The 15809-nt window shown below is 41.9% G+C and overlaps 1 protein-coding gene across 11 annotated transcripts in view; it reads right to left on the bottom strand.

Annotated features, from left to right (window-relative positions):
* Positions 1–15809, bottom strand: part of OSBPL5 (oxysterol binding protein like 5) — a 173664-nt gene that overhangs the window by 27354 nt on the left and 130501 nt on the right. For all 11 annotated transcript variants that reach the window (XM_039728266.1, XM_039728268.1, XM_039728267.1 and 8 more), the window contains 3 exons: positions 15154–15357; positions 9523–9607; positions 725–896 (listed from right to left, as the gene is read on the bottom strand). In XM_039728266.1, the coding sequence (XP_039584200.1) occupies positions 725–896; positions 9523–9607; positions 15154–15357 (461 nt within the window). The remainder of the gene's footprint in view (positions 1–724; positions 897–9522; positions 9608–15153; positions 15358–15809) is intronic.

Below are 15809 nucleotides of genomic sequence, written 5' to 3'. Positions count from 1 at the left end.
ACCTCTCCCAGTTCTCACTCCAAAGGCCAAATGTCTATACCAGGAGGAGTCTTGAAGTTGCTTATTCAGCTATAAGCAACAGAAAGGCCTGGGGCTTTTTAATGTGTACAGAGCTTTGATGTTCCAAAATGCTGCAGTAATACCAGGAATATGAATAGAAAGGAGGCTGTGGGGACTTCTTTCCCCTTACATAAAAATTTATCTGATTCATCGAGGAAGAAATTGGACACCCCTCAAAACCCCTGCAGAGAGAGAAAGTAATTATAAAACTAAGGATGCAGTGTGTGCACTCTGCTGACTGTAATATAGTATTACTAGGGAAGAGAACACATTATTAAAAAATAGATCAGACTCAGAGCCATATGTGCTAGCAACACACAGACATTGTTAGTGACTGTGTCTGTGCACTACAGCAGCTAGATTCTACAATCTTTACTCAAGCAAGCCATTTTTCATGCTGGCATCCCCAGACACCATTTTGGCCCAAGCAGGGGACAGAAGAAATGTTGTTTATGTACAAACAAACACAGCTGAGATTTCCCCCAGCCCGTGTGTTCAAGCTCTAGGTGGCAACACCCAGCTCATATATTAGTGAGGCATGCAGCAGCAGAACACACAGCCTGGTTTTTAAACACATTTCCTCAGTGGACTCTGGCTAGATTACACTCAGGTTTGAGCCATATGCCACCTCTCTGTGCATTAAGGAGTAACAGCCCCATCTTACTGGAAGAACTCCTGGTCTGACATAGCACTGGTGTGCAAGAGGTGGTTGAGCCCCGCATGCGCAGAATCACTCGAGCAGTTCACATCTCCATCCTTTCCCTGCTTGGAGGCACTGAGCCTGAAGAGGCTGGAGCAACGCAGGGCAAGTTCCAGAGCATCCAGCCAGCATCGGCCTGTGAAAACAAAAGGAATTATTTCAGCATAGCAGAGTAAATAACACTATTCATGCACTGCTTCTCAAAAGCTGCTTGCCTGGGAGTAAAGCTCATTATCGTTGTAATTCAGGAAGTCAATGGGTAAAATATATTTTTCATACATATAATTCTTAGGTTATCTTGCCAGGAATGGTGAGTTTTAGTGGCTGCATGAGTAATACATCTGCATGGGTGACACAGTGGGAAGCTCCCCCAGCTCCCTCTTCCCTAATAACATCCCCTTCTGATCTCCTACAAGTTGTTCACATCCCATTGCCCCTTTCTGATTTAGTCTGAGATGCAGGGAATCTATGCGGGTATGGTGCTTCCACACCACCCAGCATCTCATGTCTGCAAGTAATAAACTCCCCAAAACACATTCACCCCTTGGCATCCCCACCTCATGCACTTCCCAATGGCAGGGAGATGCCAGGGCACTGAGCTGTGCGGGAGAGATCCCTGCTTACTCTGGGATCACTGAACCACAGCCTGCTCAGGGGTTCCATGCTGGCTGTAGTGCTGCAGTAACAACCATTCCAACAAAATCCAAGATGGTCATTATGTGACAGAGTGATTGAGACTATACAAAGTTGTCAGACTGTTCTTTTTCCCTCTTTCTCTGCATTTTAATTTTTTTTTCACATTCCTTCTCTCTGCCTGGTCCAGCAGATAATATCTGCAGGGCATCATTTTTTCTCATCTTGCTGCAAAAAAATCATTACCTGAAGGGTCCATTTTGGAGAAATTGTAAGCATGGCACAAAGCCAAGACAAACTGCAGCTCCTATGCACAGCCACACTGGATTTCCTTATGGCCTGCACAGGTCCCACAGACAGACAGCAAATGAAAAGCACAGGAATCCAAGCTGACCCTCAGCTCCTTTTGCAATGATCCATTCAAGGCTACAAAGCTGTGTGCTAAAGCCCAACCACCACAGTGCTGGAGCTGCTGTACTCCTGGAAACACCTGAAAATAGCCTGCTTCTGTAGTGCAGTCATTAATGAGGCCAGGACACCTGCAAATTAGCTGAACATTCGAGAATTGAAGTATCAAGGGAGTTACCCTCTAATTTCAAGCTTGTAAAACAGAGCTCTTCATTACACTTCTCAGAATACATTTCACAATAATTAGAGATGTGATTGAGTGGCGGTGAAGGAAACAAAGGATTTTGCTCTAGCAATGGCAAGTGCTGCAAACAGGGTTTCCCTGGACCGCATTAATTCCTGGTCCCATTTGGCAAAGTTTTCATTAAATTCTTTTCTATCACACAGCATCAAGCACATGCATAAATCTCACTGGGACCCTGCTGCTTTCCTGGGCAGAATTCCCATCAACTTCAACATACCAAAATTTGGCTCTATAAGAAAAACGATTGCTTAAAAAAAAAAACAACTAGAACATGCATATAAAGAAATATTTACAAATTTGAGTGGCTTTCAGTGCTTGATTTGATACAAAGCTGCAACCAGTAAAACAAAAACATCTCAAATCTTTGAAGAATTGCACTTGAACATTTAGCCACAAACAGTGCTGAGCCCCAGTCATTTATTCTAATTTTATCCAATAAATTCCTTCAGCATCAGCTTATGATTTAATAATAACATCACAAATAATGGTTAATAAAAGATTAGAAAGGTTGAATGCTGTTGGAATTGATTTCACACTATTTTGTATTTAACAAATATTCTTGCATTAAGGCTTTACAGGCAGAGATTTATGCCGTTCTCACTACGTGGAGGATTTGCATGGATAACCCATTAGAGTTAATGGCTGCACTGAGCACAAATCCATCTCCTCCCACATATTCCTTGTCCCCCAAACCCACCACTATGCAAATCTGTTTCAGGCTGTGCCTCACAAGGGAGCACACTCCTGCTCAGGCTCCCCACCTTGACTATCCTCTGCTTTTGAAATTGCTTTTCTTTTCCAGTTCCGCAGAGTGAGAACTGTGTGATTTGACATTTGGAAATGCTGCATATGTCAAGATATTTTTGTGTTAAATAGGCTGTTAAAATCAGGTGCTTTGACAGGTAGGTTGATGTGTAGCAGCATGAGCCCTTTGAGGCAGCACCGAGGTCATCTCCTCAGTGCTCTGCAGCTCTCAGGTATACTCATTATCCTGTGATGGCTGAGGCAAGGGTGGCCCCAAGTCTCCCTCAGACATCCCCCTCCCTGGGGACGTAGACAGAGCAGCCCATGTTGGCCATGACCCACGGGCAGCTCTTTTACCCCCACCCCACTGCCACAGGTGTTCACCAGTGCTGCCATGACCTTACAGGCTTGGTCAAAAATTTGGGGTTCACCATGTCACCAGAGGAAATTTCCACACAATATACTTAGGGTACCCAACTCTTCAGATAACATCCTGGGAGGTGTTATGAGAAACCTGAATCTTTTCTGAAGCCTTATTCAAGGAGCTTAAATTAAAAAAAACCCACCAAAATAAAACAAAAAAACCCCAAAAACATTAAATATTCATTTTAATAGTCCTGGGCAGATACACAGAGCTTTAGAGGAACTTGCTGTGCATCAGCAGTCAGCATTCTTTGTGCCCTGCAGCAAACAGAAATGGCATCAGTGTACACCCTTGTTTTCATTTCTAACAGAAACTGAACCGAAGGGATGCAGAGCATCCCCAAGCCCCGAAATGGGCCTTCAGCCATCAGGGGGTGCTGTGAATCCGAACAAACACATGTCACTAACCCAGATGGAAAACAAGGGCTTATCTCTGCAAATAAAAAGGTTACGTTCTCTAAAAGGCAACGGTGTGTTAATTGCAGCATAAACCCATAAAATTATACTCTCTCAGTTACAGGGATTGCACACAAGATAAACCTGTTTCCTTGCTAAAGGCCTATATGAAATGTTTTTACATCTGAGTGACCTTTCTATTGAGCTGTGTTCTTCTGGATTGTGAAGATGATACAAAAATGCTAGCATTTGGATTACTTAATTGCTTACCTGACAAGTCTACTCACTCCCTCAGGAACTGCAGAAGGGGAGAAATAAATGTGGTCACATAATTAAAGGCTGCCACCTACAGTGATGGTACTGCATGAAGGCTTCATGGCTACCTCAATTCTCACATCTTCTAATTTTGAGTGGGTGACTCAAACAGGGTTTTTTATATACAGGGTAATTAGATCAGAAAATAATGCAGGACGTGGGTTCCTTCAGAGAGGAATGGCAGCCCAAAAGGGTGCATATGAAGGAAGCAAAAAAAAAAGTACAATACTATTCTTTTAGGAGGTTTGAAGTGGCAATGTAAAAACTACAATCAATTATCAGTTATAATTTTACACAAACTGTGGTTTAAACTCAGCATATGTTCAAATTCTGAAGAATATCCCAGAAGTATATTGTCAGCTTGTGGCAGAATCTCCCCACAAACTTTTAAGCTCTTCTCAAATCAAATTATATAGAAACAGATAGTTGTTTACATTGGAAAATACCTCTAAGACCATCAAGTCCAAGTGTTAGCCCAGGACTTCCAAGTCCACCATTAACCATGTCCCAAAGTGCCACACCTGCATGTCTTCTAAATACCTGCAGGGATGGTGACTCAGCCACTTCCCTGGGCAGCCTGTTCCAGGGCTCATCCACTAAGCAGGTCACCTTGCCATAGAAGGAGATCAGGTTGGTCAAGCAGAACCAGGCTGGCTGGTCCTGATCCCTTGGTTGTCCTGTACATGTTCTGAGGTGCAAACAGGAATCACTACGGCTCCTTGCAGGACACCTCCTGGGTCATGCTGGCACCAGGAAGAAACCTGGAGGCTGCAAGGCTGAATAGCAGCAGGCATGTGCTTGCACCAACTCTTTTTGTTTTTTTTTTTCACAGACAAAAGGAACTACTAAAACCAAGAGACAAAAATAATTTCTTCTCCCTCTTGGAAAAAAAAAATCAAAACAACAGAAGGTGCTTATGCTGCTAACCTAGGTTCAGTTCAAAGAAAAACTTGAGTTTGTCTTAGTCTTTGAAGAGATCTAAAATTACAAAAATATCTCACAGGACAAAAACAGGCAGCACTGAAAACACTAAGCTATTCAGTTTTGAAATTCTTTGCACTCACCTAGAAGAACTCATAATCTGATGTGCCAAGTCTATCTGCCACATTTTGCAGCAGCTGGTCATGGAGGACACAGCCAATGTTCTCTCAGCACTCACCAGAAAGAAAAATCTGTTCTAGATGGAATCACACCCTTACATACAGAAATATCAATCTGGGACAATACTTCTTTTCCACTGCATTCCTGTAGCTACAGAACACCTGGGATGAATCTCTTGCCAATTAAGACTTCAAAAGGCTCACACTGAGCAACCACACATTCCTCTAGAGAGGCATCACTAAGGGAATATTATTCTTCTTGAATTATTAAAGTCCTCCAGCTTTGGCCTCATGCCTCACACTTACAAGATAGATGCTTTTAAAAATCAACCTGAAGTAGACTGTCACCTGGAAACGATGAATTCTTGCTCAAGTGCACACAAATCAGGAATGGTGAGAAAGAGGCTGATTTGCTTCAGTCAGTGAACATTAAGGTCATCGTGTTCAGCTGACTGCTTATTTTGCTGTACCACTTGGGTGCCTGTGTGCATGATTTCTCCCACTTTGGCTGTCAAGATGCAAGGATGTGAGCTCTCAATTAGCTGCAGGTGCAATTTATGCAGTGAACTTAATGAAATCTTGTTGCAAAAGCCTGGATTTTAAACCACTGTGAAAGGTCTAAGGAGTATGAAACACAGACATAAAGCTAAAAAGATATTCTATTTTCTCCAGAGCTGCCAAGACACAGAGATGTATTTCATTGTTAAAATGGTTTCAAATTGCAATCTTCCCTGTGGTTCTTTGCTTCTGTGCGTGACCCTTATTTCAATAACCTAATTTCCTCCCCCGATGAGAGCATCAGTTTTGGGGGAAGGATCAGATGCCTAGGAAAGAAACAACAACACTGTAAGCCAGACCATCAGTATTTCCACACAACTGCATCCACATCAGGCAATGAAGGCTACCTAAAGCATACCTGAAGGAAAGGGCAGACAGAAGGAATAAATTGTAAATGTGGTTCACAATTCCACTGTTAAGATTTTAATCCTTGGTAATCTGCTACTTTGAATTCCATTAGTAGGAATACGCCCTGTGGCAGCAGTGCCCATGGCACAGGGGAGATCCTCACTGTGAGACCTAAGCAGGTGACTTAAAATGCTTAGGACACACCAGTTAGATCTCAGGGGTAGCTCCAGAATGGTCTGGGCAGGAAGCCTGGGACAGATTTAAACTACTAATTCTAAGCCACTCATCAACACAAATCTGAAATGTAGACACAGTCACTGGTTCAAAAAAAAGCAGTCTTCTTTTTTGAAACTGCTAAGAAAGAAACACTGTGCACTTGCACAGGTTGAGCCCTGCAGGCTGACATGACCTTTCCAGAGGCTGATGTTTAAGACACATCAAAAAGCAGACTGCACTGTGAATGTGAAATCTGCTGTAGCCGGGCAGTGGTTCTGCAGATTGACCAGAAATCATGATCTTAAATCTTACCAACAGTCTGTCACAGATGGTACAGCAGAGGGGAAAATGGGGGTTCTGAAATGCTGAGAGAAAAAGTAGGCCATGTAGCTGCTGATCATGATAGAGTTGCCCGGATGGCTGAACTGTACATCTAACATATGCAGCAACTCAGTATTTCCCAGCAAGTCAGAGGCCTCCACGACTTAGTTATATTTGCCAAATGTTTTGTTGTTCATTTTCCACTACTAACATGGGAGACTGTGTTAAGAAGAACACGACAAGGACACCTCTTCAGAGATGCTGTAGATTCATTCAGTATTGCCCTACGGGGGAGATGTGAACACATTTCAAACCTGCCCCATTTGTTTCAGCTGGCTTAGCTCATTTTACCTCCATCTCCTGTCTCTCTGCATCCTCTAGGTTTGTCCAATGTGTTAAAGAAATGAAACAAACTCAGGGACACCCTTTTGGAGATGTCTCTTTACAACAGGTGAAGCAATGTAACAGTCCAAAACCATTTCAGTCCTGTCTTCTGAGCTTAAAATCAAACCATATAAACTGCAAAGTACAAGCCTTAATTTCCTGCAGTTTATACAGAATTCTTTACATGTAGCAGTTTATGCTCCTTGTGTCTTTGTCTGCATATGTTTTACATGACCTACTGACATTAATACTGTCTCCAAGTCACTCATCTCTCCGTATGACACTCGTATGTTTGGCCATTTGTCAGGACACGTGTTTGGGAGGAAGCTGTTCTTCCCTCTTGTCTGGAGATTCACATCCTGCCCTTCCTACACAAAGTATGCCCACTTTCCACAGCTCACTGACCTCAGCTGTGAAGTCAAATACTCTCATTCAGCTGAAAATTACACCACTTTTCATGCTAATATTTCTGGTGCAATTCAGGTATAATTTTTTTTGTGAAGTCCACTGCTAAATGGACAGATCCCAAAGCTTTGGCTTTCAAGATCACCTCATCAGACTCAGAAGCTACCAGGCATAATGTGGGTGCTCCTAGAGCAGGTGGCTCTAGGGAACTGCTGGTGCTGTTCAAGTGCTTGTATTTTGTCTTGAACCAAAAGCCCTAGTTACTTTATACATACACATTTAGGATATTTGACTGAGAAGCACCTCAGTTCCTCATCCTTCCCTTGATCACAGTAGCTTTCCACCTAATATTAGTACCCTACTGGAGAGAAGCAGCAAAGTAAAGGGAAATCACACTAAACTGAAAGTAATTCTATTTTGATCTGCCTTGACTCTGCAGTCTTCCCAAGGATCTTGGCCTTCAAAATGTGTTGCAGTAACTCACTATTTAGAGCTCTTTTGACACTGGAGACACATAGTAATTCACTGGGCAGAAAACTTCCCACAGGCATTTCAACACTGCCAATTCTCACGTGCCAGGTATGGTCCCTTTTGTGCTTTTCCACCATGTGTTGTACGACCCAGACAGAGAGATCACAGCTAGAAAAGTCTTATCTCTGATGAGCTCTTGGGAGCTATTGCTACCTGAAGAGTCTTTATGGGTGAGGTTAGTTAGAACAAATCTAAAGCTCTTCCACTCCATGTAACTGGCCTATGGCAGACATCATAAAAATAGAGAGTAGAAGCTCACACAGCTTTCTTTGCCAGGCTGCCCCTATGGTTTAATCATTAATAATTAAAATGGTGGAAAGACAAGTGCATGGGTCTCTAAGGAAATACTATTTTATAAAATCTGTATTGACAAGACTGAAGCTATTGATGAAGCTATCTGGTTGCCTAAGAACTCTGTGGGACTCTTCTGTATATCTGTTCTGTGGGCTCTGTGTATAACCAGGGTTTGAAAGGCCTCTAATTTAGCAGCTATACCCTACAGCCCCCCCACAAGAGATTATTGCATCAATCTATCTCTTTCTAGGCACGTGATATTTGGAGCCAGGTTAGAATCCTGTATTTCTTTACACAAATAAGCTACAAAAGCATACTATTTTAGGAAATCGATGTGTTTCTATAGGTCTATATAATTTCTGCTTATTTTCATATAATTTCACTACACTGACATCTGCAAGCAGTTTTCAGTGTCAAGATATTGTCCCTCGCCATCAACAGTCCTCCTTACACTGTAAGAGGAAAATAGCAAATAAGTCTGTAATGAAGAAAGGTTTCCTCCTATTCTAAATGTCATGTCAAAGGTGCATTTGCATTGTCTCATTTCCCTTATGAAAATGTAAAACCTAATCACTGGACCAGAAGGACATTACTTTCAAAGCCCATTTCTCTCCATAAGAAGTCCATATGTCCCTAAAGTTAATCTAGATGAGACCCAAAGGAGCATATGGAATAGATGAGCCCCCTTGGTGGATAGGTGAAAAATACTTTTAAAACTAACAGCCTGGGTTAATTTGTTATGAAATAAATAGAGTAGTCTGAAGGTCAAATGGAATGAAAACATGGTTTTAATCTTCTTATCTACTTATAAATCACTGATATTTTATGTCCACTGAAGTAATTTATAGAGATTTTCCCATAGCAAGCTGGCATGTCTGTTATATACTGACCTAAATTTAGCTTCCATAATTTTGCAAATTCCCAGAATGGTATTTTACATGTGGAGTCACCAGCATCTGGGCCTGCTATACTGCAAGCCACAGCACAAATAGTTTACAGCAAAATTCAGGTGGCTGAAAGGCATCTACTGACAGCTCTTCAATATTACCATGCCAATTTCCTCCAACAGATCCCTTCCCAGAGTAAGATGTAGGCAGACAAGACAATGAAGTCTCTGCTGAACTGAGGACACAGAGCCCTTTTCATATCAGTTCTGGGACCAACTCCTTCCACCCTTTAGTTTACACTGACTTAGTGGTTTTCCCCAATTAGAAGCCTAAGTCCTTCTTCCATACACAAGGCAAGAGAGGTGGCTGTTCTGTGAGGGCAATGAAATGTGCCAGAAGTCTGCTTGACTTATTCTGGCCATTGCTAAGAGCAGTCTTTCAGGCTGGGTGAGCCACCATTTTTTCCTTTATCCACATTTTTTTAAAAATCAACCTATTTTCTTAACTAGCAGGAAGTATGCTATCTGGAGAAAGCAAACATACCCCCAGACTTACCATCTGATTCGGAGGCTGCTCTGAAAATCAAGTAGCTGCTGGGAAGAGGCTGAGTGATCGAACCGACATTTTCTCCCTTTGGTCCCTGGAAATGCACACAGACAGGAAGATGTAAGGCATGGAAGCTGCAATGGACTGTTCAAGGTCTTCCCACCCTTCCCAGGCAGTGTGTGCATGTTTGCAATAGGAAAGAAGGCAGGAGCAGATGGAATAATTTGGAGACTCATTAGTAATCACGATATTGCTGCTGCAGCTCCAAGGCAGTAATGAGCTCCTATGAAAATGGAGCTTGGTCTAACCTTTGCTCAGTCCAAAACCTGCTATGTTTATTCTGATATGCAGGAGTGGAAAAATCTTATTGCTGTCACTTAGGACAAGATCAGTCAAACCTTTGTGCAACACCAGAAGGAACTGCTCCATGAAGTGCACGTGGAGTCTGCTTGCAGCCACACACACACTCACAGTGAAACACCTTTCACTTGCCACCACAAAAGCAGCAGAGCTACACCTTGTGCTGTGAGTGCCCCCAGCAGAGAGGCAACAGCAGCTCTCCTGGAAGCAAACGAAGGGGAAACTCCATCCTGAGTCTGTGGGAAAGGTGAAAATGGGAAAACCACAGATTGAGGACCAAAGGTCCCCAGCATGGGCACATTCTACTGGGTTGCAGTCCTTCACCTTTAAATCCAGAGCACCCTTACGCTGTGGTGCCTGTGGTGACAGCCACTTCAGGCTTTACTCATTTTATGCTGCCTTTAGTTTAGAAGCTGTGGCAAAAAACCAGAAAGTGTCTTGTAAACATCCTGCCACCATGCTTTCAGCATGACCCTCCAAATGATGCCCAGGGAAGCAAAGTTCATCCCGGATGCGACACTTCTTTGAGCAGAACCACAGGCTCCCTCCTTGATCTACTCCCTGCTTCCTTCTTTTCTGAACTCCAGAAGATGCTAAGAAAAAGCAGTTCCTGTATGCAGCAAACACAACTTCGTACTCTTCATGGTATGGACCTTGTACCATAACCTGACAGAAATAAATAGAAATCTCTCCTCCTCCATTGCATTTTCAAAGTGACCCAGCCTCCTCCAGCTCATTCTCTTCCTACTTTGTAACAAAAAACACAAAAGCAAATATTTTTTTAAAATATGCAGATATTATGTCAGAAATAAAAGCAGCGCAGAAAACACCACCAATACTCGGTGACCACTATGTCACCTGCAGCAGGGAGCAAGAGGATGCTCCAGGATGCTCCAATATAGATTTCCTCAACTTTCTAGAGAATACCACACAATGCTGAAAAATTGTAGGCAGATTTTTGCAGTTTGAGTATTACTTTCCTCCCTTATGTGGGCCTTTATGGTATCCAACCGTATTTCTTGAAAGGAGGTTTCCTCCCTCCTAGTTGGTCTCCAGTCAAGCTTCTTGCCTTTACATCTGTGGGCAAGAGAAACTGGATTCCTTGTTACTTTCTTTTTCTCCTCCCCTCTCCCACTGGAGTTTCAAAAATTAAGACTGTTTAAAGGTTTAATAGTCAGGACTGGCAAAATTGAGATTTGATTTGTAAAAAAAGAGCAGAGCAGCTTAAGACATTACTAGTGACATTAATGCAATCAGGCATCATTCCCCACGGCATTTTTCCTTTTAGCTGCTTGCAGCTGAGCAGGGCGTAGGACAGCTATTGCTAACACCATTACTTGTGTTTTTAGTGCAGAGGTGGGTATTTGCTCTGTTTGAGGAAAAACTCCACAGCCTAACAGTACAGATACAGAGAAACAGTATTTTAAAAAAGGGGGAAATGGGAAGGAAAGGATAACACAAGATTATAACAGGAATTTAGGCATATGGATTAACTCAAGAAGCAGCCAGGTCACTCTGTCAAGGAAACATATTCAACAGTAAGGCATGTTCATGCATGGAGAGGGCCATTTCCAACAGAAAAAGAAAAGAGAGGAGGCCATGAAAATAAAGCCAACATCGGCACAGATTAAATGATGTTCTGTATCTGCACAGCAGAGATAATCACGCTTTCTGTCTCCCAGACTTTGAGCACCATGCCAATGACCATCTCTCACTCAAAGTATTATCCCAGGTGCACCAGCACCCAGAGCCCAGCTGTAGCCTCTGTGCAGTACAACTAAGAAAGGACCACCTTTAGATCATTCCTGTCTTTACATCTGATTTGAGACTCAAAAGGCTTTATGAAACAGGGGGTGACTGGGCTTTGAAAAATGGAGAGGACTGACAGTATACTAGACAGTATGACAAGACATCTCAGACAGTCATAAAATAAAGCTTAAAAAAGGGGGGAAAATTTCCTTAACAGTATTGTGGATAACCACAAGGATGAAGATGAAACAGTTGTGTTTCGGAATCGAATCACAACTAGAAAAGCAGCAGTGCAAGACCATTACTTTTTTCTTTCTTTAAGGGAATTACTCAAATTCTTACAAATCAACAAAATTCAAATTAAACATTTTCCCAGATGCAGTGAGTCTGACCCCAACTTACTTATTGTTCTAAATAAATGTCAGAACAGGCTGCAGATAATGAAAGCCTTCCCACACCACATTGTTCAGCCAGCTTCTGAGCAAGCTTGAAGGGAAATACAACTTATTCCAGGACATCTTTTGGGACAAGCAGGCAAACCCTACCAGCTGATAGCTCTACACTCCCTCTGTGCATCAAGAAGACAGACACCCACAAACTCACAGGAATTGCTAGGTTGGCCCCCCCCCCCCGCCCCCAAGTCTCCTGCAGCAACCGTGCCAAAATGTCTCTTCCCAGGAGCAGTGTGGGATCACACTGCCCTCACACACTGGACAAAGTGCCTCTTAAGCAGCATTTGGAGCATATGGGGGAAGCTTTTCTTACTGCTGCTTGCACTGCTGGCTGATTTTGGGACCTTGACGGTTTTGGCCTTGCATTTACAAAGGCCTGGATGGAACAGATAGGTAAAGGGTCTAATCTCTGTGCACTGCAAAGGAGTTTCAGGCTAAAACTCTCAAAAAGCCAGGGAAGCAGTATAGAACAAAGACCTCTTTCCCTTAGCAATATGCTTCTAAGAGAGCTCTAGACCCCAGAGAGCTTTATAGGAAAAACAGTAACCTGGTGCATGTATTTAGCTTTCAACCACAAGCCATGGCCTTTACATCTTATCTTGAAAGGTGCCCTGAAGTCTCACCCTCCTCTAATTAAAACTATAGGCCTGCACATCAAATTTATTTGCCCAGTACTCCCATAAAGGCCTATGGCAGTGCCTGAACCAGACATTTGCTCCAGAGCTGAACCCCAGAGTTAGCTCCAAACATCTGCTGGGCAGCCAGGCCAATATGTACAAAGATATTCAGTAATTGCCCTGAGTAAACTGCAAATCCACTGATGAGAGTGAAAGCTGGATCATCAACTCTAATCTGGATAACCCCTGTAAATTTCATGAGCCATTTTGGCCAAGAATGAAAGGTATTCATCCAGATCTTATTTCTACTGTGATGGACAGTAACTTGGGCTTTTTGCTTAAGTTTGAGTAAATCTATATTTAAAGAGGAACAGAATTTCTTTGATTAGTTATACACAACCAATGCAGATCAGTCAATTCTGCTCCAGTTGCTTTAAAAAGAGGCTGTGAAATGATATAAAAGAAAACAGTATTTTTAGCAGTTTCAGCCTTAAACTGTTGACAGAGTGCAGACAGCCTCTTTGACATCAAGCAGCTCACTGGTGGATTTCTTCCTCACATGTAGTTTGGTGTTTACCTCATGGCCGAAAGCATCTATCACACACAACAATCCAGGCTGAACTTAGGTTTCAGGGAGTATCCTACTATGCAGCTCAAATGTGGCTTTCTAAATATGTCTCAAGAGATGCAGAATATTACTTTGACTTTAAAATTTAAACCTCTTTGGACTTCCTCTAGTCCACAAACATTTTCAGATATATATTTCCTTCACATTTAATATACTAATTCTTATTTCTATCTTATGTTTTCTCAAGAGACACAATAATTAGATACACATATTTAAATGCATACACATATTGATAAAACCTCCTCTTTCTTTGGGATGCCTCATATCAAAGGAGGGACATCCTAGTGCAACCTTTCAAATCTGTCAGCAACTCTGCCTTTCAGTATTTGACTGAACTTTTGATTCTATTTTTCACTACCTCTTCTGACTGTGCTTCTCAGAGAATTCAGTTGACCTGTCAAGTCACAAGGAGGGTTTTTGTTGACAGACAGTAAATCATCAACAACCTTCTTGGCTGCATGTTCTGAATTTAAAAACCATCAAAACTCTCAAAACTGAGTAAGAAGCAAGGTAGCAACAAAACCTTTGTTACTTTAAGGAAAAGGAGTGCATTTAGGCACAAATCAGAGCAGCTGGCAGCTCTCATCCCTGGTTACTGAGGTTAATTTTAATTCTCTCCTCCTACCTTATTAAAAATGGAAAGGTTTTTTATAGCAATTGTATAGCTGTGTTTAAAACTGTTCAATTAACTGCACGGATGAGCAGGAGTGTGTCTGCTTGATCTGCTCCCACAGGGCTTCTCCCTTTTGTTAGAACTCCTGATGCCATGACAAGTGCTTTCACTGCACTCTCGTGAGTCTTTCCATTTCCATTCCCTCTGCTGACTACCTTGCAGTAAGGCATCAGCTCATAATGCCTTATTTACACTTGTGATGTCTCCAGAGAATTTATATCTACAATAACTCTGTTTTTGTCACTGTTTTTGACAGGGAAACAAATACAAGAACATTTAAGTTTTGTCTTCAGGGTATCCAAAAGATGTGGCTCTCAGTGCCTCTCAGGAGGTGCTGGGATCTTCCTCTTTGCTCATACACATTACATAATTTTTTTTTCTATTTTTTGCCTATTCTTAAAGGAAAGAAGAAAAAGGAATACAGCTCTTTAAGGTTTGCAGGGACTTATTTCAAGAACTGTGAAAAACTATTAATAATTTTTGTTACAGGGAGATCCAGAGGTCACTGCAGGAGCCAGTGTATGTACAGAAAGGGATTGTGTCAGCCTGAAGAATAAGTCAAAATGAGGTGGAGAAAATCCTGTTATTTCCATTTCAAAGAACAGACAATAAGAGTTATCTGAAGTCATACTTTTGTGCAACAGTCAAGGCTTGAGCTGAACACTGAGTTCCAAGTCTATTGCAAACAAATCCAAACTTCAGGGGCATTAGAAAAAAAGAAGTCAAATTATAAATCTGCTTTTTTGTCACTTTGCCAACCATCTCCCTGTCTTGTGCGAAGCACATGGTGCTTTCGGTGTCCTTGTTTTGGGGACTTTCGTTAACTCTGTCTACGCCCAACTCCTTTTAAAGATGTAGGTCGTGGCTTGATATAGGGTAGGTATTGAATTTCTTTTCCTGCAGAAAACACATTTCCTTTTTCTTCAGTCTATGCAGGCATCTGTACACCGAGAATGATACATCTGTGGAACTAATCACAAGGACTATGTCTCTTTGATATCATTCAGTGATCAAGCTTTGGTATCTTTAATCTTTTTTAGTCAGTCAATTCACCATTGCTAACAGCAACTGAATAACTAAATAATGTCAGTGCTAGGCAACACCAGTGCTCAGAAATTTTGGTGACCAAGAACAGGTTGTTTGACTCATCAGGATTGTTACCTTTACAGCCCAGATGGATTGATCCAAAGGATGGAAGAGTTTAAAGCAGAAGCCATCCTTTTTGGAGGGTCTCTCGATCAGCTCACAAGAATGGAGCAGAATTGTCCCAACCCACTGTCCGATCTTTGGCGTCTTATAAATGAGCAGCACTCCTGGTTTCAGGACACACCATAGTTTGGTCCAGCTTTTCAGAGTCCCACGAATCTGAAGGAAAAAAAATAGTTGCATCTACATTGTTCCTTAAAAGAAACACAGCATTTATTCAGTATTCATACAGTATTTCCAGTATGATTATTCCAAGGCTGCACATACATTTCCTAAGGAAAATATATGGTGTTCCCTGAACAGTCCTAGGGACCTCACAGCAAAATCCCAGAACTTAGAAATCTGACTATCAGAATCTTGTCTTCATATTTTTATTACTGGTTTAGTATTCTTCCTATTTTTATTACTAGCTCAGTGTTAGCAGCTTGGTTAATTTTTTAGGCAATCAGCACTGCTGGCCCATGTGAGAGTGATCTGTTAATAATCACAGAGGACATGCCAATTAGAACATTGCATATAAAAATGTTATAGCTAGTCTAACTCGACTTATAAGTCATTTTAATAGTGTTCTGCAGAACACTGCTATTAATGGGTTTTGTCAAATACCCCAT

This window comes from Passer montanus, unplaced genomic scaffold, assembly GCF_014805655.1.
Source record: "Passer montanus isolate IOZ18808 unplaced genomic scaffold, ASM1480565v1 scaffold65, whole genome shotgun sequence".
NCBI classification, from domain to species: Eukaryota; Metazoa; Chordata; class Aves; order Passeriformes; family Passeridae; genus Passer; species Passer montanus.
The sequence above is the reverse complement of the archived record's forward strand: the minus strand, read 5'-3'. Positions and strand labels throughout refer to the sequence as shown.